The sequence below is a fragment of the Macaca fascicularis genome, chromosome 1 (assembly GCF_037993035.2).
Source record: "Macaca fascicularis isolate 582-1 chromosome 1, T2T-MFA8v1.1".
NCBI lineage: Eukaryota > Metazoa > Chordata > Mammalia > Primates > Cercopithecidae > Macaca > Macaca fascicularis.
Genome location: NC_088375.1, coordinates 65,276,208 through 65,299,834, shown reverse-complemented (window position 1 = coordinate 65,299,834; position 23,627 = coordinate 65,276,208). Strand labels below are relative to the sequence as shown.

The window sequence follows — 23,627 nt, the reverse complement described above, 5'->3', positions numbered from 1 at the left end:
GAAGAGTCAGAGTTGCTAGTTAGGCCATTGGAACCTCATATTCTCCATGCATGTGACAATGAGGAGCCTCTAAAGGATTCCACCAAGACAAGTTGAAGGTCGAGTTAATCCACAAAACGAGGTGGAGACCTTTTCTCAGAATAGAACATTTCATACTCACCCATCTTGGCAGGATGTATTAACTAGCTCCACACGTGAACCAACTGGAAGTTCTTGAAGATCCTCTCTCACAGGCTGGCATGTTTCTGGAGAAGCAAGGATGGAATTACAGTATTTATAGATGTCTCATATCAAAGAGAAGGACAACTCTGGAACTGAAAGTACCTTCACACCGCGGGGCAGAAGGACTCCAATTTCCTGAAGGCATACAGTGAATGGATTTGTTTCCCACAAGCAAGTAGCCAGGGTCACAAGTGTAGTCTACAGTCATCCCAGAGACAAAGAAGACCGTATTTCCACCTGTATGCCGACCATGGTGGAGCCCAGGAGGTGGCTGGCAGCCTGAAGAGAAAAACTCCCTACATAAATACCAACACGGAGGAATTTCTACTGAAGAACACTAAGTGTACAACATTGGACAGACAATCTGAAACTCTGCTGCCAAAGATCATGAAGCTCAAATTCACCACTGAATGCTGTTTGCTCTTTAAGAAGGCTCTCTCCTTATCTACCCTGAATAGATCCCAGATCCAAGTGGGCATTCGCATGAACACACACACCACAGAGAACATCTATTACAGGATGGAAGAAATGGAAAGTAATCTGTGCCCCTCTTGCCTCTTTCCATGATGCGGTTTTGGGTGTGAGATAATAAACAAGAATAATTAAGTAAATCTCTCCTTTTCTTTCCCCCTTATTGGGTTTTTACCTTTTTCACAAACTGGTATTTCAGGATCCCAGGTGTTATTAGCTTTGCAACGAATCTGACTACTGCCCTTCAAAGTAAATCCATTAAAACACTTGAATGTCACAGTGTCATTGTAGAAATATGGGGCTTCCTTGCCAGATATCTTATATCCATTTGCAACATGGACATGTGAGCATTGGACAGCAAGGAGGGAAAGTTCACATAGGGGAGCCGGGCCACTCCAGGTGCCTCTTTCTTGATCATTGCTTGTACAACGGATGGTGCTCTCTCCAATGAGGCTGAATTCCACTTCTCTTTCTGGCCCAGGGTTACACGTGTAAGTGACCGTGGTTCCGTATGGAAAATCTTCTAAGGAACTCCCGGTGTGTGCTCCATTGTAGATAACAGGGGGTGGTGGGCAAGTGATTTCTAGAGAGATGAAAAGATACTGTAGAATTGAGTTCCTGTATTAAACACCAAAGAACAGAAATGATGTTGGCTATGAATCTATTGTTTCCTGGATCGTATGGGTACATTTTCATGATGTGAGTTATGTGAAAGCTCATTAAGTATGTAACATTCAATTTAGACACATTTCATAGGAAAGAAAATCTTTATTAAAAGTGAATGTGGTTGATTAATATCACATTATGAGTTTAGGCCCAATAGTAAATTGCTAATTAAAAGAAGAATTCTTCTTAACTATGAGTTTAGGCCCAATAGTAAATTGCTAATTAAAAGAAGAATTCTTCTTAACTAGGCAATAGGAGAATAAAAGACACAAGGGAATAGAATTAGGCTTTCTTGAGTACTCTCTTTGGGCTGAGGTGATATGATAGTTTTTCTTTCTTTCTTTCTTTCTTTCTTTCTTTCTTTCTTTCTTTCTTTCTTTCTTTCTTTCTTTCTTTCTTTCTTTTTTTCTTTCTTTCTTTCTTTCTTTTTCTTTCTTTTTTTTTCTTTTTTTTGAGACGGAGTCTCACTGTGTCAGGCTGGAGTGCAGTGGCGCGATCTCGGCTCACTGCAAGCTCCGCCTCTCGGGTTCATGCCATTCTCCTGCCTCAGCCTCCCGAGTAGCTGGGACTACAGGTGTGCAACACCATGCCCAGCTAGCTTTTTGTATTTTAGTAGAGACAGGGTTTCACCGTGTTAGCCAGGATGGTCTCAATCTCCTGACCTTGTGATCCGGCTGCCTTGGCCTCTCCAAAGTGCTGGGATTACAGGCATGAGCCACTGTGTGCAGCTGATATGATAATTTATATGGTTAGCTGAGAAAACTTATTGTTAAATGAGCACCTACTTTGTGATAGGCAGTTTCCTCATTTAGAAAGTAGCAGTAGTACAATTTAATTTGAATAATTTGAAATCTGTAGTCTTTTTTAAATTTTATTTTTATTTTATTTTATTTTACTTTTTGATGGAGTCTTACTCTGTTGCCTAGGCTGGAGTACAGTGGTGTGATCTCAGCTCACTGCAGGCTTCGCCTCCTGGGTTCAAGTGATTCTCCTGCCTTAGCCTCCCAAGTAGCTAGGACCACAGGCACATGCCACTATTCCTAGCTAATTTTTTGTATTTTTAGTACAGACGGGGTTTCACCATGTTAGCCAGGATGGTCTCAATCTCCTGACCTCGTGATCTGCCCCCCTCGGCCTCCCAAAGTGCTGGGATTACAGGTGTGAGGTACCGCACCTGGCCCTTTTTACTTTTTATTTACATTCTCTGGACTTCCTATGGTCTGTAGTCTTATGCAGATTTTACAGAAGAAAGGCTAGAGTTTCAGAGGAGTTGTACAATTGCTTCAAGGTCTCACACTAGTAAGCAGTAGAGACAGAATGTGAATTCAGATCTGACACCAATCCTTTACTCTCTACACTAAACTGTGTATACCCAAATTAAAATGGTGGCTCATATACTCACTGCTGTCATTATTCCCATAATCATAAATCACAAAATAGAATCAATAACCAAGTACATTTAAGTTACTGGTGAAGAAAAAGGTAGCAAAAGAAAGGCATGGCAAAACTGCAACCATAACTATTGGCAAAATTAATAGAACATAATCTAATACTCTAATTCCCCTAACATGCCCCAAAACAAAAATCTCCCAGGAAATGTATAGATCTCACATTTTTTCAGCTCCTGTATCATTTTTGCTACTCACCTTTACAAAGACGAATCTCCATAAACCAAGGAGTTCTACCTTGACACTCCTGATAAACACTCCCACTTAACTTGTACCTAGAGACAGAGTCATGTATGTCATTTTGCCATCAGGTGACCACTAAGTTAAGCAAGAGTCATGGGCTCCCAAGCAGACTCACTACTTTCAGGCCAAGAAGCAATAACAACAAAAATGTGGCCAACATCAGCACCACCCTCTCATTGCACAGGCATAACTTCCATGCATGGAAAAATAGTATGACAGACACTACCATAACCACATGACAGGCAAGCACCTGAGACAAACTCTTACACAGAGCTTGCAGGGTGTACTGACACAAACTCTTACATAGATCCTGCAGGGTGTGCTGATACACCGGACTTGAGTCAGGCTGAGTCAACCTTCACTCACCCTTCATCGCAAGAAGAGTTAACATCTGGTCTAATAAATTGGTGCTGGGGTTTTGTCAAGAGTTGCTTTCCTGTAGCTTCACACACTGCCACTAAGAAAAGAAACTAGGATGAGAATTTAATACAAGGCAATCTTAAAGTGAACAAAACGTCTACATTTGAGGCCTGGCACCTTTGCATTGGGGTACAGGGGGTGTCCATACCCCCTCAGAGGTACACTGTATGGATTCTTCTCCGACCAGCACATAGCCAGGGTTACAGCTATATTTTATAGATGTTCCAGGGTTAAAGCGGACCATGTGTCTATCTTCTTTTTGCCCATTGAGGATGTTAGGAGGGGCCTGGCATTCTAAACGAAAGGACAAAAACAAAACAAAACATAGCTGCTTAAGTAAACAACCACAGAAAGAAACTGAGCCAAAGAAATTGACATTCATGCTACAATTCCACTCTGGTGGCCGCTGTATGATACAGAACATATGTTGCAGACCAACTTTGGGTAATTTTAGGTCACCGTTTCCCAATCTTTTGTTGTTGTTGTTGTTTTCTGCACTTAGGCTGCTGCAGATGTTGTTCAGTTTCCACTGGGTGCTGCAACTCCTCTCCTGTCTCTTTCCTTCATAAGGAATCACCTTGTATGTTTTTATGGGAGATTCTGATATATCCCTAGGAATGAGGGATTGAATGACTTCTCTTTTAAGAAGTCACTATTAAGACAAACCAGCATTTTTCTCCTGGCTTTTTCCCCTATAGAAATGGGAAACTTAGTGATTCCTAACATTTATTTTCCCAAGCATATTCCCATAAAATAAAACAATGGTGGGGGGCTGGTGATAAGAATGCCCTCTACAAAATTTATATTGATTCCATTTAGTAGATTTGAGGGGAATATAAACTGGACAAGGCCCTACTTAAAGCCCATAACCCCTTCTTCTAATTTTTCAAGTAAACAAATCAGAAGCACCTTTTCTGAGTACCGGAACACTCACCCTTTTCACAGACTGGTGCAGATGGCTCCCACGTGCCTTGGGCATTGCATCGGATTTGCTTGCTGCCCTTCAAAGTGAAGCCAAACGTGCAAGCAAATATCACAGTGTCGTTATAGGTATATCGATCTTTCTGCCCAGATACTATTCGGCCTCTTAGGACCTGGGGATGTGGACACTGAACCGCAGAAGTAGAAAGTTCACAGCGTGGGGCAGGGCCACTCCAGGTCCCAGTCTTCTGACTATCAACTGTACAACGGAGAGTGTTCTCTCCAATAAGGATGAAGTTCACTCCTTCCTCTGGGTCCGGGTCACAAGTGTAAGTGACTATGCTTCCATATGAGACATTTGCTAGTGAGTTGCCTGTATGTCTTCCATTGAGAATAGGGGGAGGTGATGGGCAAAAAATTTCTAGGGAAATTGCAGAAAGAAATGACAAGATCATAGATGTACTGAAAACAAAGAATGCCCCAGATGTTCCTTGATACCACTATCCTAGGACAGTGATATCTGAATCTATAATGAATCAATCAAGGCAGCTAAAGCAACATAATTTAGAAGTATGATTCTCAAGCTTCATTCCTGAGTATATGTACTCTACTGATCCTTTGATTTCTTTTACCAGATATACAATTTTCTTTACATACATGGTCTGGCTACCTACTTAGAAGGTCTACATAGCTTTCAGAGGGGGGAAAGCCTAGGAACCCTATTTTAATTGAGGAAGCAAAATATAAGGATGCTTTGGTGAAGACCATGTCCTTAAAGATCTCTAGGAGTTCTGTGTTCTGTAAGAGTCCGTAAGGCAATGACTGAACCAAAAGCTTTTAGTTAAGCTGAGAATGCAGTGCTGTCAGACCATCGTTGCCTAGCCTACCTTTACATACTGGCATTTTTGTCCAAGCAACTCCTTGTCCAGCAATTACACACCGACTAGAAGACGGGCCTTGCAGTTGATACCTGGAGACAGAAGACTGTCATTCAGAACTATTAGGCAGTTTGTGCTGAAGAACAGCAGCCTCTACTTACAGTTCAAGACAAGTTCATTCAATCGGTGTGCACCTGTTCCTTTTATCAGCATTACCTCTCACAACCCTACCCCAGGCTGCCCAGAAATCCTCACAGAGGAACCTTCTGCAGGTTTCATAGTCCACACCACGCACACACGAGCCAAATGAATTAAATCTCATAAATAATCCTGACACTCACCCTTCATCACAGAAAAAGTTTGCAGTTACACCAACTTGGAGAATTGGAGGCTCCTTTACCTTCCCATTGGGAAATCGTCCTAGAGGTTTACAGCGTGCCTCTAAAACACAAACCAAAGATGAGAAATGTGTGGCAAATAACAGAACAGCCCAGATTCTTAAAATAGATTGTAAATTTAGGGTACCTTCACATGTGGGGGGGACAGCACTCCATTTTCCCGAAGACAAACAGTTAATGATCTTTTCTCCAACAAGCAAGTAACCAGATTCACAGCTGTAAGTCACAGATAATCCTGGAGCAATGGAGCCGACATTCTCTCTTGTGTGATGTCCATTGTGGATCATAGGAAGTGCTGGACACTCCAGAGGGAAAACTTTGCACACACATACCAGGAAAAAAAGCCATCAGATGATGCATCCTTCACAATCTAGAATCAAGGGGGTCCAATCTTTTGCCTTCCCTGGGCCACATTGGAAGAAGAAAAATTGTCTTGGGCCACACATAATATACACTAACACTAATGATAGCTGATGAGCTACAAAAATTGCAAAAAAAATCTCATAATGGTTTAAGAAGGTTTATGAATTTCTGTTGGGCCATATTCAAAGCCATCCTGGGCCACATGCTGTCCACAGGCAGCAAGTTGGACAAGCTTGATCTAGATGCTGACTTAGGATACAGATCTAAATAAATAACACATGATCTATGGTAGCCAGTTGTTATTAACTTTTGACCTAGTCTTTTAAAGATCAAACAGGTATGGTTTAAGTGTATCCATCTTATGCCATAAATAGCCATGAATAGTACATTATTTTTCATTTTTAGTTACACTATGTGAATTACATTTGCCTTGTGAAAAACTTCAATTACCAAAAATGTCAGTTTTCACCTATATTCTCACCCTATCCTTAAGCTTATTCTCTGTTCCAAAAGTAGCATGCTATCATTTCAAGGGCTATCCTGGTAGATATTAGTAATACAGTTTATTGGGATCCTACGCATGATACATATATAGTGTGTATGTACAACTAATACATATTCTATGCCTTACTTCCTCTACTTAGCAACATGTATACAATATCCTTCCATGTCCATACATATACGTCTGTCTAAGTCGTTGCAAAAGCTTGTTTTCAACAGTCATTAGGCTTTCTGACTATCATAAGATCTCCTTTCTCCAATGCTATCTATTCATCAATTGATCAATAAATACAATCCCATTTTATACTAATTTAACAGTTTTGTCAGTTCTTTAATCTGCTTAAAATTTGTCAACATTGTTCTTTATTAAGAAAATAAATACCTAATTTAATAGTATAATTTTTGTTAAATATTGCCAATTCTTGTAATTGTGAAATTCAAATTCAGATTTATATTTCAGCAGCAACATAAACCAAACCAAAAGAAAAGGAATGAAGAATTTACAGTAGGTCCCTATTTTCAAAGGCATTTATTTGAAATGTGATGGCTCAGAAGATGACTTGGGGAAATAGTGGATAACTTCAAAACATGTTTACAGAGACTACAGAGAGAAAGATATCACCTGTGCCAGACTGTATTAGCAGATACTTATACATTAATTTCAAATCCATTGGGTATATTTTTGCTATAAGATCCCACCTTTCTTCTCATTTTAACAGTAACACAGATATACAGTTGAAAATCACCCTATTCCTACAACCCCAACAAACTCTGGCCCCATCCTTGCAAAACTTACCCTACTCAATTATTAGGTATGTTTAATTACATTTTTCCATTGTACTTTAAATTCCTTTGCTCAACTGATGTTTTTTGAATGAGCAGTTATATTCCTCCATGAAGAAAAATGAAGAAGCCATAACTTTCACCTTTTCCCTTGTTTCCTTCTTCCACCCCCATCATTACATGTTCACACTGTTTGTCCTTCAGGAGGGTACAAAGCGTGGTCTGCACAGAAAAGCAAGACCCCACCTCCCAACTCAGCTTTCTTTTCATACTCACCACTTTCACAGGTTGGTAGTCGTGTCGGTCCCCACTTATTATTTGCTTGACACCAAACAGACTTGTTTCCGTTCATGGAAAAGTTGGTTTTACAGGCAAATGTCACAAAATCACCATGTATGTAGGGTGGTTCAGCGCCTCTAGCTTTGTATCCTCCTGGTACTATGGGCTCAGGGCAAGTAGAATATTTATTGAAATATTCACATTTAGGAGCAGGTTTATCCCAGATTCCAACCACTTTGTCTTTAGTTATGCAAATTATATTTTTTTCTCCAATGAGGCGGAAGCCATTTGAACATATGTACCTTATCACAGTACCAAGAGTGATGGGGGTAGAATAATGACTAATCCGGCCATTTAGGATAGGAGGAGGAGAGCCACAAGAAATTCCTGAAAAGTAGAAAAGGAATTTGGTAGGCATACTGATCATGGTGATAAAATATTCAAATATAGGTAAAATATCCAAATATATATCACACAACTTTTTCAACAGACTTAGAAATATGTATAGCTTATTTCTTCCCTGCTTACTCCCAAGCTCCTAAATTCTTATCTTTTTCTTCATCCTCAGCAAACAGATCAACATGAATCATCTTGATCAAACAATAATAATGAAAAGAATGTATCCAAAAGTTCTGAATCTAATCAATTTTAATAATGAAATAAAAGGCAAATTTAGCACATGAAAATAACATATTACTGGCACATTAGTTACATGTGGGAAGGTACCATGGATTAAGGAAATTTGAACTCAGCAGACCTAGTTTCAAATCCCCACAGTCATTCAATAGCTGTGTGACTTCAAGCAAGTCTTACCCTCTTTAAGCTTCAGTTTCTTAGTCTATAGTATAATGCAAACTACTTCATAAGGTGCAGTGAGAATCCAGTGCTAAAAGTACATGAACAAAGAAAGTACAATACCTGGAACATACTAATTATTCAATGGCTATTTCAAACACACAACTGGGGGTACAGGCTGTGATTACCACATTTGGTCCTGCTGCTGAAGATACTAGAGCCTCACTACAGGTGATTTGTCATGACTTGATGCTGGAACACTTTGAAAAAGCCACAGGAAGTGAACAGAGGTTTTGAATAATGGCCTCATATTCTTCATTTACTTGTCCTAATAACCATGAAGGATATTGTTTACAGTTACTTTGTTATGCACACCTTTTCTGAGGCAGTCTCAGAATTAAGGGAAAATTGCCAACCTCTAGAACTTTCAGTTAACTTTCTTTTGGCTCCAAGAGGAGGTCTTGAGTGAGAACTGGCATAAGAAGATATAGCCAAACTGTTTCATCACATCAGTGCTATACTTGGTTTCAGTAAGGGTAACTTTCGAGAACTGTTATCTTTATATATATAGAATCTGCAATATAATATGTACTCAACTGAATCAATTTAACATATTTGGTCTGCATTCCAGAAGACAGAGAAGAGTGGCATATATATATTCAAAGCACACATATGGATAAGATGTGATAATTGATATATGGGTGGGAACACACCAAACATCAAAAGGCAAGATCCATACTTGGTTGTTTTGTTTTCCACTCCCTAGACAGAAATTTATTGTTCCAGGGTGTTGTCATTCCTTCTGGGACACACTGACTAGAAGATTTGCCATTTAACTGGAACATTAAACAATAAAGGGTAACAAGTCATCACCAGAACAAACTAATTCTCAGTCAAATTAGTCACTTCTCTCAAGTTGATGGTATTAATGGGATCTATATTTTTAAGATTTTTGACTTCAGGGAAAAAGTCCAAGGTTATTTGTGATCGACCCAACTACATGATAACTTCAGACTAGGTAAAAACATATAGAAAAATAAAATCTTAAAAATCGTATTCCTTTTAACATTCTTCCTCCCCTCGTTTGCATCCAAATATCAAGATTCTTGTGACCATCTAGAAAAAAATAGTCTCCTTTTCTAGTGAAGAAAACATCAAACATCTAGATCCTCAAGTTTACTCCAGAGAGTCCCTCTTATTGAACCCAGGATCATCTATTCATTCTCCATATTTGGAGCCTTCACTTCTAATCTAAAGCTTTGCTCTTTCAACTGCTGAAAGGACAATTCCCAGCTTTGGCTGGCCATGCGTAATACATACATTTGGAGAAACTAAAGAGGGCTTGGTTAATGACAGAGCTTTAAGTCATAAAGGACAAAGAAAAAGAGAGAAAAAGTCAGAAAAAAAATAACTGTCTTTAGAGATCACACTTCACAATGTTTAACTATGGGTTCTAGGTCTCAGTTCAGGCCCCATCACCTCACACTCACCTCTCATCACAAAGGAAACCTCTGTCCCATGTTAAAGATTAGGAGTAGGAGCTACATAACCATTGAGAAGTTGGTTTAGAGTGGCATCCCATGATTTCACTTGAAAAAAAGAGACAAGGTTGATACGTAAGCAAGGAACTGTTGAGTTTTCTTTAGATGGAGTAGAACTTTGGGCACCTGCACATTTTAGTGCTACATGGTTCCAGGTTTCCAAGGACATACGCTGCACAGAGTTAGTTCCAATGAGAGTGTAGCCAGGCTTATATCTGTAGGACACTTCCTTATCTCTTTTGTTATAATTATCATGGTAGATATGTGGAGGTGGCAGATTCCCTGAGAAAAGAGTAAGACATTCTTCTCTGCAGCATAGAGAAGCTCTTTCTAAAATAAGAGCAATCTTCTCTACCACCAGCTTGGGGTTAGTAGGCATGGGATGAAGGTGTTCCCATAAGCTGTCCTAAAGGTAAGGCAGAGAGTCCTTTGGGTGACATAGAGCAGAGCTGACATGCATTTTTTTTTTCAGAATTGATGAACTTTATAACTATCTGTTTTCTTTATCTTGATTTATGACAGGAAACATTACCTTACTCATCATTTTCCATTTCATTCAGTTCAAAGGGTCTGAGCCATTCTCTCATCAATATCGTAGCCAGTGAAACTAAACTTTTGCAACACATTTTCACCACCAAAATCTACCTCTTCCTTCCTGCTCCAAAAACAAGGCTAATGAGGTTTCTGAGCTTTGTGGACAAAGCTTTCAATGTTGCCAGGTTTTTAGAAAGGCAGACACTTCCCAGTAAAAGAAGAGGAGAAGGGGAGAATGGTGGGTGCAGACTCAACCTGATGACTAGCCTTCTTTCATAAAGACTTCATTTTTCAGTATGAAAATGTATAATGTCCACAGTATTTTTTTATTTTTAATTTTGTGCCTGTGACACAGCCTCAGGATGTCCTGAGGCATGTGCCCATCTACAGTGTTTTGAGTCAAATTCTGATCTCAGCCAATTTCCCCCATTGGTGTGGCCAATGGGATTGAGAGTTCAGCCAATGGAATTGAGAGTTCATCTTATCTTCCTTTGAATAAAATCTAGTCATATATATATATATGTATATATATATATACACACACACACACACAAATCTCTAATCATTGACTTTGGTGCTATCTGCTTTTTAAAAAAGCATCTTTTAATTTCCCCTACAATAACACAGATCTAGTACTGCCCCAAAATACAAAAGAGAAAGAAGTCCTACATCTGCAACATTTAGATATTACTTTCAAAGTTTACTTTTAAACTCTTTAACTAGGCCAGGTGTGGTGGTTCACGTCTGTAATTCCAGCACTTTGGGAGGCTGAGGCAGGTGGATCACCTGAGGTCAGGAGTTCAAGACCAGTCTGGCCAACATAGTGAAACCCCATCTCTACAAAAATACAAAATTTAGCCAGGCATGATAGCGGGTGCCTGTAATCCCAGCTACTCGGGAGGCTGAGACAGGAGAATCACTTGAACCCAGGAGGTGGAGTTTGCAGTGAGCCAAGGTCATGCCATTGTATTCCAGCCTGGGCAACTGAGCGAGACTCCATCTCAAAAAAACAAAAACAGAAACAAAAAACAAACAACAACAATAAAAACCTCTTTAACTAGAAAACGCAACCACATATACTATCTTCCTTCTGCTCTTTCCATAGGTACCATATACCTGTTTCCCAAAAAAAAAACCTTGTTTTATTTCTAGATCCTGAAGTTTCAGCCCAACTCACCCCTGAAGCACGTTGGCAGTAGAGGATTCTGTTTGCTGTTTAGTTGACATCATATTACATTGCTGCCTTTCATGGTAAAACCAAGCTTACACTTAAATATCACTGTATCATTTTTAAAAAATGAACATAATCCAGATTCCACAACTCCATTTTCAACTTCTATAATTGAGCATTCAGGTAAGAGTAATACACTGAAGAGGAGGGTTGCTGCAGAGCTCCAGATATCAACTTGATTACCTTTGCTAGTGCAATGCATTGACTCTCAACCAAGAGGTCAAACAGCTTTTCCCTATTATATCCAATATGGCACTGATGATTTCATAGTAAACCTCTCTCCCTGTTGCTGCTGTCATTGGGGATGGCTGGGAGTGACTTACAAGGAATACCTTTTTAAGGAGTAGGTGGAGAAAGAGAGAATATTATACTTTCTGAGAATTTTCTCTTCATTCTTGCAATCCAAACGGCAACTCAGCCTGCAATTTACCCATTTTGTTGAAATTCTGTATCCTGATCTCAAAGATGATTCTAAATAGGAAGTAGCAAGGTCGAAAGATATATGGAACTGGCTGGTAAAAACCAAAAAGCTATGAGCTGGTCACCAGTCCCCACCCCAGACCACAGACAAATTGTTATAGAAGGGACCTAGGGTAGCTTACTTTTTGCATGGAATAAAGTTGGCAGTGTGTAATCTCCTGGAATGTTTTAGATGTAAGCATTTATTCACTATGAAATAAATTATAATCAAAGGACAGTAAACAAAGGAAAGTGTGGTAGGATTGGGGGCCATAAGGAAGATGGGTAAGTCATAGCTGTGTGCTTAGAGCTACTCAAACCAAGTGTAACCCTCCTGGCTACTCACTTTGGTGTGCAGATGCCCAATTTCCCTCTGGAAGGGGCAAGAGGAATTAAATAGGGTGCAATAAAGAGATTGTTTTACTTACATTCCTAAAAATGTATGTCATTATCCCAGGTTACAATATTATCTGAGATAATACATATAGCAGATGAGTCACTAAACACAAAGAGATGAGAAATCTCACAGCACACGTTTACCTATGTAACATAACTGCACATCCTGCACATGTACCCCAGAACTTAAAATAAAAATAAAAAAGAGATGAGTGATCATCTCCCAGCTAGACTTACATTTTAGAAAAGCTTAGTTCTTTCTCTGCTGAAAGAATAGCAAAGAATAGAATATCATTTATGACAAGTAGGGGTGATAGATTAAGGACTCATACAATTTAAAATCAAATGAAATTCAAGCTCCTGGGCAGTAGCACTGGAGATTTAAAATTGGAAGAGAGTAGCCAAAACTTCCTTGTCTCCTAGGAATCCTCTCTAGCTGGTAATCTTGAAGCAGTGTCTCTAGAGTAGATCAGGGAGGTGATTCCTTTTTCCTTATTTATTTTAAAAAGTATGTGGCAATTACTCAGATCTCTTTTGGAAGAGTGACGGTTTCTGGTTGGAACTGCTGTTCTGGTATCCATGTACCCTGGAAATGTCTCCTGCCAACCCACCCTTTATTACAAAATTATGTCACTGTCGACCCAAATGCAATACCCATGTGTGTAATCACAGAGTCCTAAAGGAGTTCTCTATGAATCATACATGATTTACCTACAAAAGAAAACCAAACCAACCCAAACAGAATTCCAGACTGGGATTTAGGAGACTTTTTGGAGATTTTTTGTGTTTTATATTAGATCTCAACCTGACTGGACTTGCTGACAGGCCTGCTTATGTTTACTCACAGAAATTCTTCAATTACAAAACTTTCCAAAGGATCAGTCAACCCTAGAACACTACTTGTTTAATGCACACAGTCTGTATTTCTGTGCATGGACGCCAACTTTATTTGTGGTCAATTATAACTTAGAGTCTTCATTTTCCATTTTTATATATATTCTGTTAATCTATGGTATCATCTACCAAATCTTCTGCCTTAAAAAAACTCACATTAACCATTTCCTTTTTGTAACTCATCCTCTACTCTCTGCTCTTCATTCAATTAGTTACCAAAGTTTAGTGACTGGACTCCAGAAATCTCACCCCAAACGAACTATTTTGTCATTGCAGCAGTCTCTCATTGGATCATTGAATGACATAATTTACTTTTCTAATTGTTCTCCCTTGGGCTGGTACATCTTCTATACCACTGCACATATTATCTTTCTAATACACAAATGTGGTCATGCCACTCTGCACATTTAAAAATTTACTATGACTTACCATTGTTTATAGGGAAAAAATGCATAGATTTTTTACAAGTAAGCTCCAATCCATTTAATCAACTACCATTCATCACTATGTAGCCTATACTCCAATGACACTGATTTTTTTCCAAAGACATTATGTTCTCGCACATAATTATGCTTTTGCAAATGCTGTTTCCTCTGCCCGGAAGGCCTATATTTCTCTAATTCTTCTAGGTAGCATTTATGATTTATTTCTCTATGACCTCATAACACTTCATAAATAAGAGAACTACATCATAGTACAATGTATATTTAAGAGTCAGTCTTTACAACTACTGTAGGAGTTTCTCAAAGGCAAAGACTATCAGATTAGCTTTTATGTAATTCCCAGGTCCCACTGTCCGGTCTAGAGCTTCGTATCTAGTAGTTACTTAAAAGTATTTTTTGAATTGAATGGGATGAGGATGAGGTAATATTAACATTCTTTGTACTCTAACTTCTAACCTCACCCTAACACAGTATGGAGACCATAGATCAAAGTCATAAAGATCACAGGATGAATAGGTTTGGCCAGCTATCATGACTTAACCCTCACACCCAGTGCCCCTAGGAGTAAAAGGAGCACCTAGGAGCCCTCTTCACTTGAGATGACACGTGAATTTACTGGTCTTTTATCTTAAACATAACACATTATCTCATCCAGATACAGCGACAGACCCAAAGATGCCTCTATTACAGGATTACTCATGCTTATAAAACTGCTGAGCATCTGACCACTTGAAGATCTCTAGGGAGGTGATAAAGAATGCCTCTTGAGGCCGGGCGCGGTGGCTCACGCCTGTAATCCCAGCACTTTGGGAGGCCGAGGCGGGCAGATCACGAGGTCAGGAGATCAAGACCATCCTGGCTAACACGGTGAAACCCCGTCTCTAATAAAAATACAAAAATTAGTGGGGTGTGGTGGTGGGCACTTGTAGTCCCAGCTACATGGGAGGCTGAGGCAGGAGAATGGCATGAACCCGGGAGGCAGAGCTTGCAGTGAGTGGAGATCGCACCACTGCACTCCAGCCTGGGCAACAGAGCAAGACTCCGTCTCAAAAAAAAAGAATGCCTCTTGATATACCCAAGAAAGCATTTGTATTTGCAAGATATCCCAACAGCAAACTTAAGACTGGTTACTCTGAATTTTAGGCTTAGCAAAAGGAAACCTTGCAGAAACTTACCCTGACCTAGAGACAAAGGCCACAGAAACATAAAAACCAAGAGAGGCTAAAACCTCTTCTCTGTTTCTGCCTTGTTACCATTATCCTGAAAACTTTGATCTTTAGAATGTAAGTCTAAAATAGGGCAATATTTTGAGGAATGAAGAACGCATGTCATTGCAGCATGGGTGAATATACATAGAAATAAGCTCAGAGGTTCAGAGAATTTTTAGGGTAGACTTCAGAGATGGAGAAAGTAATTTTTCATAAAATTTCAGAAAATCCTCAGAATTGTTCTATCTCCTTCACCCTTACAAGTAAAAGTTAGTGGTTTTAGTTTGTTTGCTTGTTTTTTCACAGTGAGGTCAGAGACTGGGGAAAACAGGAAAAGCATGTGGCAAGGGCCTTGAAGGATGAGTACATATGTTTTGATTTTTTTATAAGGGTGGTAGGGGGAGTGGATATTAATGTTTTCCCAGTTTCACTGAGGTATTATTTGTATGCAAAAAAACTTCACGTAACTAATGTATGCTATTTGGTGAGTTTGTGGGACAAAAAAGTAAAAATTTTAAACACAAACTTTCCCAGGATAGCATAAGAAACTAAAGTATATAAGAGACCTTGTAAAAGCTCAGTACACATATGATCCTGTAAAATTACTTTAATGAATTTACATAACTATCTTAGCTATTAAACCTTTAATGCCTAGAGAGGAGAAAACATGTTTATTATTCTTTATTATTTTATTCTGTTAATCTAGTAGAGTAACATGCCCCCAAAGAGAACTCAGTAAATACTTTCTGATGGGAACTAGATAAAGGGATAGTCATTTCAAGACAGTTTCCTGTAACTTCAAATAACAATATTATTATTAATAATGGAATAGAAGTTATTCTAGGCACTAGGCAAGAAACTATAGCAATGATATACTTAGGGATATAGCTGGAAAAGTCATTTTTCTATGTATGAGAACAAGCTCAAGTTTCAACGCCCTAAACTGACAAGCAGAAAACAAGAAGTTAACTCTTCTTCCAGATCAGATGGTAGTCCAGGCAAAAAAAGTACACAGTTGTAAGGCCCTCCTAGAATAGCAGTGTATTTAAATATCAAATTTATAATCTCCTTCTTTTTCAAACAGGTCTGAGACAGGTACAGGTGAAAGTCAAAGCATAAACATGAACCAGTTGACACAAGGTCACACACAAAGCTCCCAAAACACAGCCAGACCTTAGCTGTGACCCTACATTGCTACTGGAGAAGTCACAAAGACTGGTTCTAAGAATAGGCATCATTATTGGGAACCAGATATCACTATAGGTCCCCTTCGATTTATTTCCTCAGTTACTTAGTTTTCTCCATTAACAACTACAAAAGTCTCCAAGTGCTTACTCTGTGCAAAATAACAAAATTCTATAAGGAGTATCAGGGTTTGACCTCAATGGAGACAAACTTCATGATCCTGATACTACTTGTACTAGTGACTCTAGTCAAGTGACTTAATCTGTAATTATCAAATGTAAATAAGGACAATATCAAATTATCCTCCACAAACTGGAAAACCAATTTAAATTTACAAGATTTAATCAGTGGCAATGACCTGGATGAAGATGGAATGAAGATCTGGAAACAGCAAAAGCAGAAGGGTGCTTCATAGCATAACTTCCCATGACGAAAGGAGATACAGATCACACTTTCTGGATGGGAAAAAATGGGAAGGTCTCATTTCCAATAAGGAGACTTAAGGGCTGTCTTCCTTTGGGAACATCAATCCTCGTTACTAATGAAAGCCAAAATCCCAGGTCACAAGGCAGATCATATCAGAAAAGGGAAGATTAATCCATGAGCCATCAAATAATACAAATTTTCTTGAAGGTCACTGAACCCTCTTCACATCTTTCTGTAACCAGGAGTAAAACTCAGAGGAGATCATGACTGGATCAAAGATCAAAGATGGTGACTTGACATTCAGACACACATCCTTCCAACCATGTACCATGTTAAAAACAACCAGGCGAAGCAGTTTCTGAGTTAAATCAACAGGGATATATTTAATTACTTGGGCCCAGGGACTTTACCAGGAATGGCTTGGAAATCCATTTGAAATAGATGAAAAACAAACATATAGGATAATAAAAATAAAACCAAAATTTTGGAAAGCAGGTAGGAGGGAAAAATCATTATTGAGAATGATAATTCATATAATCAAATACCTTAATATTGGGTTTCCTGGCTATTTGATAAGCAAGTTTTGAATGATGATGTCAAAGTTGTCAGAATCAAAACAGAGTCACTAATGTAAAAACAAAACAAAACAAAAAAACACCTTGACAAAGCCAGGGAAGGCCATGAAAACCTTCTCATGCTTGTATGCCTGTTAACCCAAACTACCATAAAAGACTGAAAAACCACAACCGTGCACAAAGGCCACTGCAACTCTATGAGAACATCCTTCCGGCATCTGCCTGTATAACCTCAAACTGGCATTACCCTTGTTATTGGCCTTTGTAGCCAAGGATAATTATTCTAAAACAATTATTTTTCCTTTAAAAACCTTTGTCTTCCTTTCCTTGCTTGAATATACACACAGTTCATGATCACACACATATTCCCATTGCAATGTTCTATTCCCAAACAAATATCTTTTTCTTTTAGAGAGTCTTTCTCTGTTTGTTATTTAGTTTAACAACAGTTATGCATATTAACCAAAGTTCAGTCCTAAGCACAGGAGATGTATCTGTGAACATTAGAGACAAGGTTCCCACCCTCATAGAATATATAATCCAACAGAAAGAGATAGACTGTAGATACCAGGAAATAAATAAGAAGGTGCTGAACATGAAATATGAAATACAGTGATATGTCACAACGTAATGCACTGGAAGGAGAAGGGACAGGGTGGCATGCAACTTCAGTTATGATGGTTAAGGAAGGCCTGTGAAAAAGCAACATTTAAGTTGTGACTGAAGGACAAGAAGGAAGAAGGAAGCAGCCAGGCAAATTGCTGAGTACAAGTATTTTAGGCAGAGGCCTAACAGGAGGAATGAATTTGGTATGCTCCAGGGACAGACAGAAGGCAAGTGTGGCTGGGATGCAATGAGCTAAGCAGAACGGTACGCGATGAAGACAGAAAACTCAGCAGAAGGGATCATGCAGGGCTTCTCAGGCCACAGATATGTGAATGTTATCCTGAGTAGAAGTCATTGGAGAGTTCAAGCAGGAGAATCACATGGCCTGATTTACTTTTTTAAAGGAATATTCTGACATTTGGGTAGAGTGTGGATCGAACTGCTACTTTTAGAAGCAAAGAGTACAGTTTAGGGCCAAAAAAAAAAAAAAAAAAAAAGAGGCTTGGACCAAAGTAGTGAGCAGTGGATATATTTTAGAAATAGAATTGGCAAGACTTTTTGTTGTTTTACATGTGGGGCTGAGGAAACGGGAGGATTCCTGACTTCTAGACTTCTGACTTGGGCTACACAATTGATGGAATTACCCTGTTCTGAGGATGGAAAGCCTGAAAAAGGACTGTGTGTGTGTGTGTGTGTGTGTGTGTGTGTGTGTGTGTGGTGTCTATTGTGGCCTTCAGGTAGGGAATTGTGTTCAGAATCATTTCCATTCAGACTTGGTATATCTAACATACTAGGCATCCACATCAAGATGCCAAGTAGGCAGATGGATGTACAAGTTTGCAGCTCAGGAGACAGGACAGAACTATAGATAATAAATATGAGTTGTTAACATATAAATAGTATTCAAAGCCATGAGACAAGATGAGATGAGGTCTTTTAGGAAGAAGAAATGAAGAAAGACAGAAGAGGCTCAGGGCTGAGCCCCAAGACCCTCTAATATTTAGAGATAGAACAAAAAAGACTAAGAGTCACCAGAGAAGTATGGAAAAACAGGTAAGAGTATCTTGGTTTGGAAGATGAGAATAACAGTTTCAAGAGAAAGGAAATCATCAGCTTTTGCTGAAAGACTGAGAAAGATTAAGATATAAAAATGACCATTAGATTTATCAGCACAAGGGTCAATAGTGACGTTGCAAGAAATAGCTCCAGGAGACAGGTGGGGAAGAAGCCTGTCTGAAGTGGAGAAGGAGATAAAGAAATTTGAGTAAGTAGTCAATGAGAAGTTTTGCTGAGAAGGACAAAAGAGGGACAGGAAAATGGAGTTCCAGTGGGTCATGAGAAGGTCCACAAAGGATTTCCTGGGTATACTTAAATGCTGGTGGGGATGATCATGCAGAAAAAAGCACACGGATGATGCAAGGCAGGAGATATCTGCAGAAGTAAAGTCCTTGCAAAGGCAAAAGGGTATGGAACATGATAATGAATACAGGAAGAAGAGCTGAAATTGTCAGCAGAAAGGATACTTCTTTCATTGTTATAGGAGGAAACATACCAAGATTTCAATTCATATTTATTAATTTCCAAGTTACAGGCAATTGATAGGAACTCAAATCAGGAAATAAAGCAGATTACGGTCTTGCACTCATGGAACTTGTATTCCAGTGAGGGAACAAACAACAAACAGGTAAATAAATAAGCAAGAAGGTTTTAGATGGTGATAGGTGGTCTGTAGAAAATAGAACACGGTTTTGTATTGGAGAGTGCCCTGAAATATGGATACTTCAGACAAGAGTCAGAGAAGCACAACAGGGGGCTGAGCCTTGAATGTCAAGGAGGAGCCAGGCAAGGAATAATTGGTAGGAAGAGCATTTCAAAAGACAGAATACCTAGTGCAACTGTGCTCAAAGAATAAAGAGAAGGCCAGTATGGCTGGGGCAGAGAGAGTGAGCGGGGCATAGAGAATTTCAGGGAGAGGCAGAAGGCGTCAGATTGGAGAATAAGGGGCGTGGGTTTTATTCTAATGTGACGGGAAGGTCTCAGCAGGTTTTCTGCAGTGGAGAACAAAATCTAATCCCAGATGGAGGTAAGTTTGTAAGTTAGTAGGTTTGTAGCTGATTAGAAAATGGGAGCATTCTTGTTTCATGGTTTTGTTTTCTCAGCATAGGACAAATTTAGATGACCAGTGAAGGCTTAAGTAAAATTTAGAAGTGTGGGAAGTTTGAATCTGTTTATGCAAATAGACAAAAGGAAAAATGGGAAAACACTAAAAAGGAAATTTGCTTCCCATTGACTTTGCTTATAGCAGTGTGCCCTATAGATACTTGCTGCAGAATCTTCTAGAGTGATTGTTAAACCTCAGCTTTCCTGTGCTAACTCCAAACCTATGAACCTCTGGAGGGGGAGGTGGAACCAGAAACCTACATTTTATAAAGGTACTTTAGTAGTTTCTTAAGCACACTCAAGTGCAGGAACTGGCCAAGAGCCAAGAGATGATCCGTGGAGAGCACACAGTAGCAGTAAAAGTCAGCAGTGGAGACTGGGTAAGGTGTGAGCCACGGGAGACAGGTGGGGAAGACCATGAGCAGCACATACATGACAGGGAGCTGGAGAAATCAGGGGGTGTGAGCTTCAGTGAGATCCCATTCCAAAGGGCTAGAAAGGCTGAAGAAACTAGATTTTCTTCCACTGGAGGCCTTTTAGATTTTTGAACAATGGAGTGAAATAATAAAAATATATATATTTTGGCCGGGCGTGGTGGCTCAAGCCTATAATTCCAGCACTTTGGGAGGCCGAGACGGGTGGATCACGAGGTCAGGAGATCGAGAACATCCTGGCTAACACGGTGAAACCCCGTCTCTACTAAAAAATACAAAAAACTAGCTGCGCGAGGTGGCGGGCACCTGTAGTCCCAGCTACTCGGGAGGCTGAGGCAGGAGAATGGCGTAAACCCGGGAGGCGGAGCTTGCAGTGAGCTGAGATCCGGCCACTGCAGTCCAATCTGGGCGACAGAGCAAGACTCCGTCTCAAATATATATATATATATATATATATATATATATATATATATATATATATAAATTTGTTGTTTTCATAATTGAAAAGTGACCTATATAGTCACTCTTTAACCTTTCCAATCATGAGAACCAAAATCTCTTAAAAGAGATAAGGTTGTTACACAGGTAATTATAATGCTTAGGAGGGGAATACTGGTACAAAAATGAGAAATGGACAAACAACAGAAGCACAGGAGCTTGAACGGCTGACAGGTAGACCCGGTGTTTCATGGGTCTTCAGTTACGTGACCTACATGATGCTGATGCTGTGGCCCTGAATTGGCAGGACTGGTGAAGAAGTTGATTTTCAGTTGATAATATCCTCTCTGAAATTTAGAAATAGGTGAGAAGTCAGGGACTGTATTCTGCTCTTAGAAAAACTTGTGAATGCGCATTTGTTCAAAGGGAGTTAATATGCAGAAAAAGAAAAGAGAGATGAAGATAAGGGTCTGGAGAGAGGTTTAAGGGTCAGGAGACAGTAAAATGTCAGGAAAGCAAACAGTAAGTTGTAATAAACCAATATGTGCAGTATTCCAGACACCTCAACAAGCTGGATGTCTGTAAAAACAATTGGATACCCAGCTTGTTAGCTTAAATGCTGGCTCCATAAAAACAGTTTTGTACAGGAGGTTTATTACTGACATTTAGTAGTAACAACTAACATCCAACTTTCTTTGCTTAGTTTCATTTGTACTCAGGGCAGCTTAGTGAGGTGGAAGACCAGGTAATCATTAGTTTCATTTTACAGATGAAGAAACTGAAGATCAGGGAGCTAAATGACTTGCCAAAAGTCACCCAGTTATTGAGGTCTGCATACAGTAAACGTCTTATAAACTAGGAATGCATGATACCCTGGAGATAATTAGAAACTTAGACCCATCCTGTAGCCAAGAGATGCTAATCTTAATTATAATCTTTCTTTAAAATCAAGCCAATCTGGAGGATAAAAGATATAATAAACGGTGAATGAGACCTTTGCGGACGTCCACACCATTACAGAAGGTTAATAACAAGAAGAAAACAACAGTTTTAATCCATGTCTCAAAAATAACTACGGATGGTTAATGTTTAGGATCTCTTTACCAATATCACATTAGAGTTCAGAAAATCTGAGACCCATGCTTGGGAACCAGGTCTTACTCTTATTTAGGGAAGGGAGCCCAGGCTCTGCCGCTTTTGCTGGGCAGGAGCGCAGTTCAGGGTGTACAGAAACAGCCTCACGTGGCTAGTTAGTGCCGCACGCCGTGGATAGATTTCCTGCGGCGAGCGGTAGCCCTGACCGCCGGCCAGAGTGCGATGAGCACCTGCAGAATCTCGGGGGCGGGGAGCCAGGAGACAGCCAGCACCAGCACGCCGCCAGCCACACGGGGCCAACCAGACAGCGCCCCTCTGTGGCGCAGCCTCCAATTCTGGAGGTCCCAGCTCCCGGAGGAGCCAGTGGGGACAATCACGACCAGGCGGTTTATTGCAGGAGTCCCTTAAAGCTAGCGGGAGGAGGACACGCGTGGACTGTACCCACCGTCTCGCTTTTAGCCCCCTGGTTTGCATCGCGGCACAGAAGCCTTCCCTGCCCGGGACGCGTCCCCACCTCCGTGCTCCCCCTCCCAGCTCACCGAGGACCCCTGGTACGATGAGAGCCAAGAAAACCCCGAGCAGGCCCGCGGCGCCCATGCCACGGCCGAAGCCCCCGCGGCTGGATGCGTTCCGAGACCCGCGAGCGTCCGGCAGCTCCGGGAGGGCAGGGCTGGAGCAGCAAGCAGCTGTGAGCCAGGAGAGGCGGGCCCTTAAATATTGTCCGGCACACTTGCTAGTTCTGCGCGCACACCTGTAGGCGGCCTGGGGGCTGACGCGGCGCCGGTGAGGGTGGGAGAGGCGGGAGGGGCCGCCCGGCACGAGGTGGGCGGGGAGCTCTGAGCCACTGTGGCTCAGACTCGCCCCTTGTTGCGGTGGCTTCCCCACTTTTTTGACCACGCAACCCACTACACTTGTTTCTCTTTCTAGAACTTAAACAAAACTTTCACAAATTAGTACTCACCCTTAGTAACTGCAATGTTCGTCTTCTGTGCCATGCTGTGTTATGCTAGACTAGGCTAGGCTATCCTATTCTAATTCTTATTTCTAATAAGAATACATTAGAAATCCACCAAACTCATTTCAAAATCTATTAGTGGATTCATCTCCCAGTTTGAAAAAACAATGTAAGTTGACTTCGGGAATTTAGGAACTGCAGCCACTTCTGCTCTTCTTTTTATTTTGAAGTAATCTCTACAGAAAAGTTTCAAGAGTACTACAGAGAATTCCCATATACTTGTCATCCAGATTCTCTGCATGTTAACATTTTGCTATATTTTCTTTACTATTCTCTATTCTTTCTCTATAGACATATATGTACATAGATGTGATTATATAATTATGATTATATAATTATTACTTTGGAACCATCTAGCATTTATTCCTACTCTAAATGGTTCACTAAGGAGTTTCTGTTCCATAACTAGAGTGCAATGATCAAAAATAAGAACTTAACATTGACACAAGGCTATTTTATAAGCTACCATCTGTATTTAAATTTTGACAATCATCTCAATAACCTGTGTTATGGTAAAAACAATAACAACAATAGAAACCAACCTTTGTTTTTCCTGGTCCAGAATCATTTCAGGATCATGTATTGTGTTTGATCATTAT

At 40.0% G+C, this 23,627-nt stretch overlaps 1 protein-coding gene across 2 annotated transcripts in view; it reads right to left on the bottom strand.

Moving 5' to 3' along the window:
- The window catches only part of CR2 (complement C3d receptor 2), a 38,907-nt gene extending 16,206 nt beyond the window's left edge, over positions 1-22,701 (bottom strand). The window contains exons 1-12 of one of the 2 annotated variants that reach the window (XM_005540688.5): positions 22,553-22,701; positions 7,591-7,980; positions 5,795-5,983; positions 5,611-5,710; positions 5,279-5,361; positions 4,405-4,812; positions 3,588-3,764; positions 3,417-3,507; positions 3,006-3,082; positions 869-1,276; positions 325-501; positions 161-245 (exon numbers count right to left, since the gene is read on the bottom strand). In XM_005540688.5, coding sequence (XP_005540745.3) covers positions 161-245; positions 325-501; positions 869-1,276; positions 3,006-3,082; positions 3,417-3,507; positions 3,588-3,764; positions 4,405-4,812; positions 5,279-5,361; positions 5,611-5,710; positions 5,795-5,983; positions 7,591-7,980; positions 22,553-22,610 — 2,243 coding nt within the window. In that variant the 5' untranslated portion in view covers positions 22,611-22,701. The remainder of the gene's footprint in view (positions 1-160; positions 246-324; positions 502-868; positions 1,277-3,005; positions 3,083-3,416; positions 3,508-3,587; positions 3,765-4,404; positions 4,813-5,278; positions 5,362-5,610; positions 5,711-5,794; positions 5,984-7,590; positions 7,981-22,552) is intronic. The other variant, XM_005540689.5, reaches the window with a different exon arrangement.
- Positions 22,702-23,627: the final 926 nt, after the last annotated feature.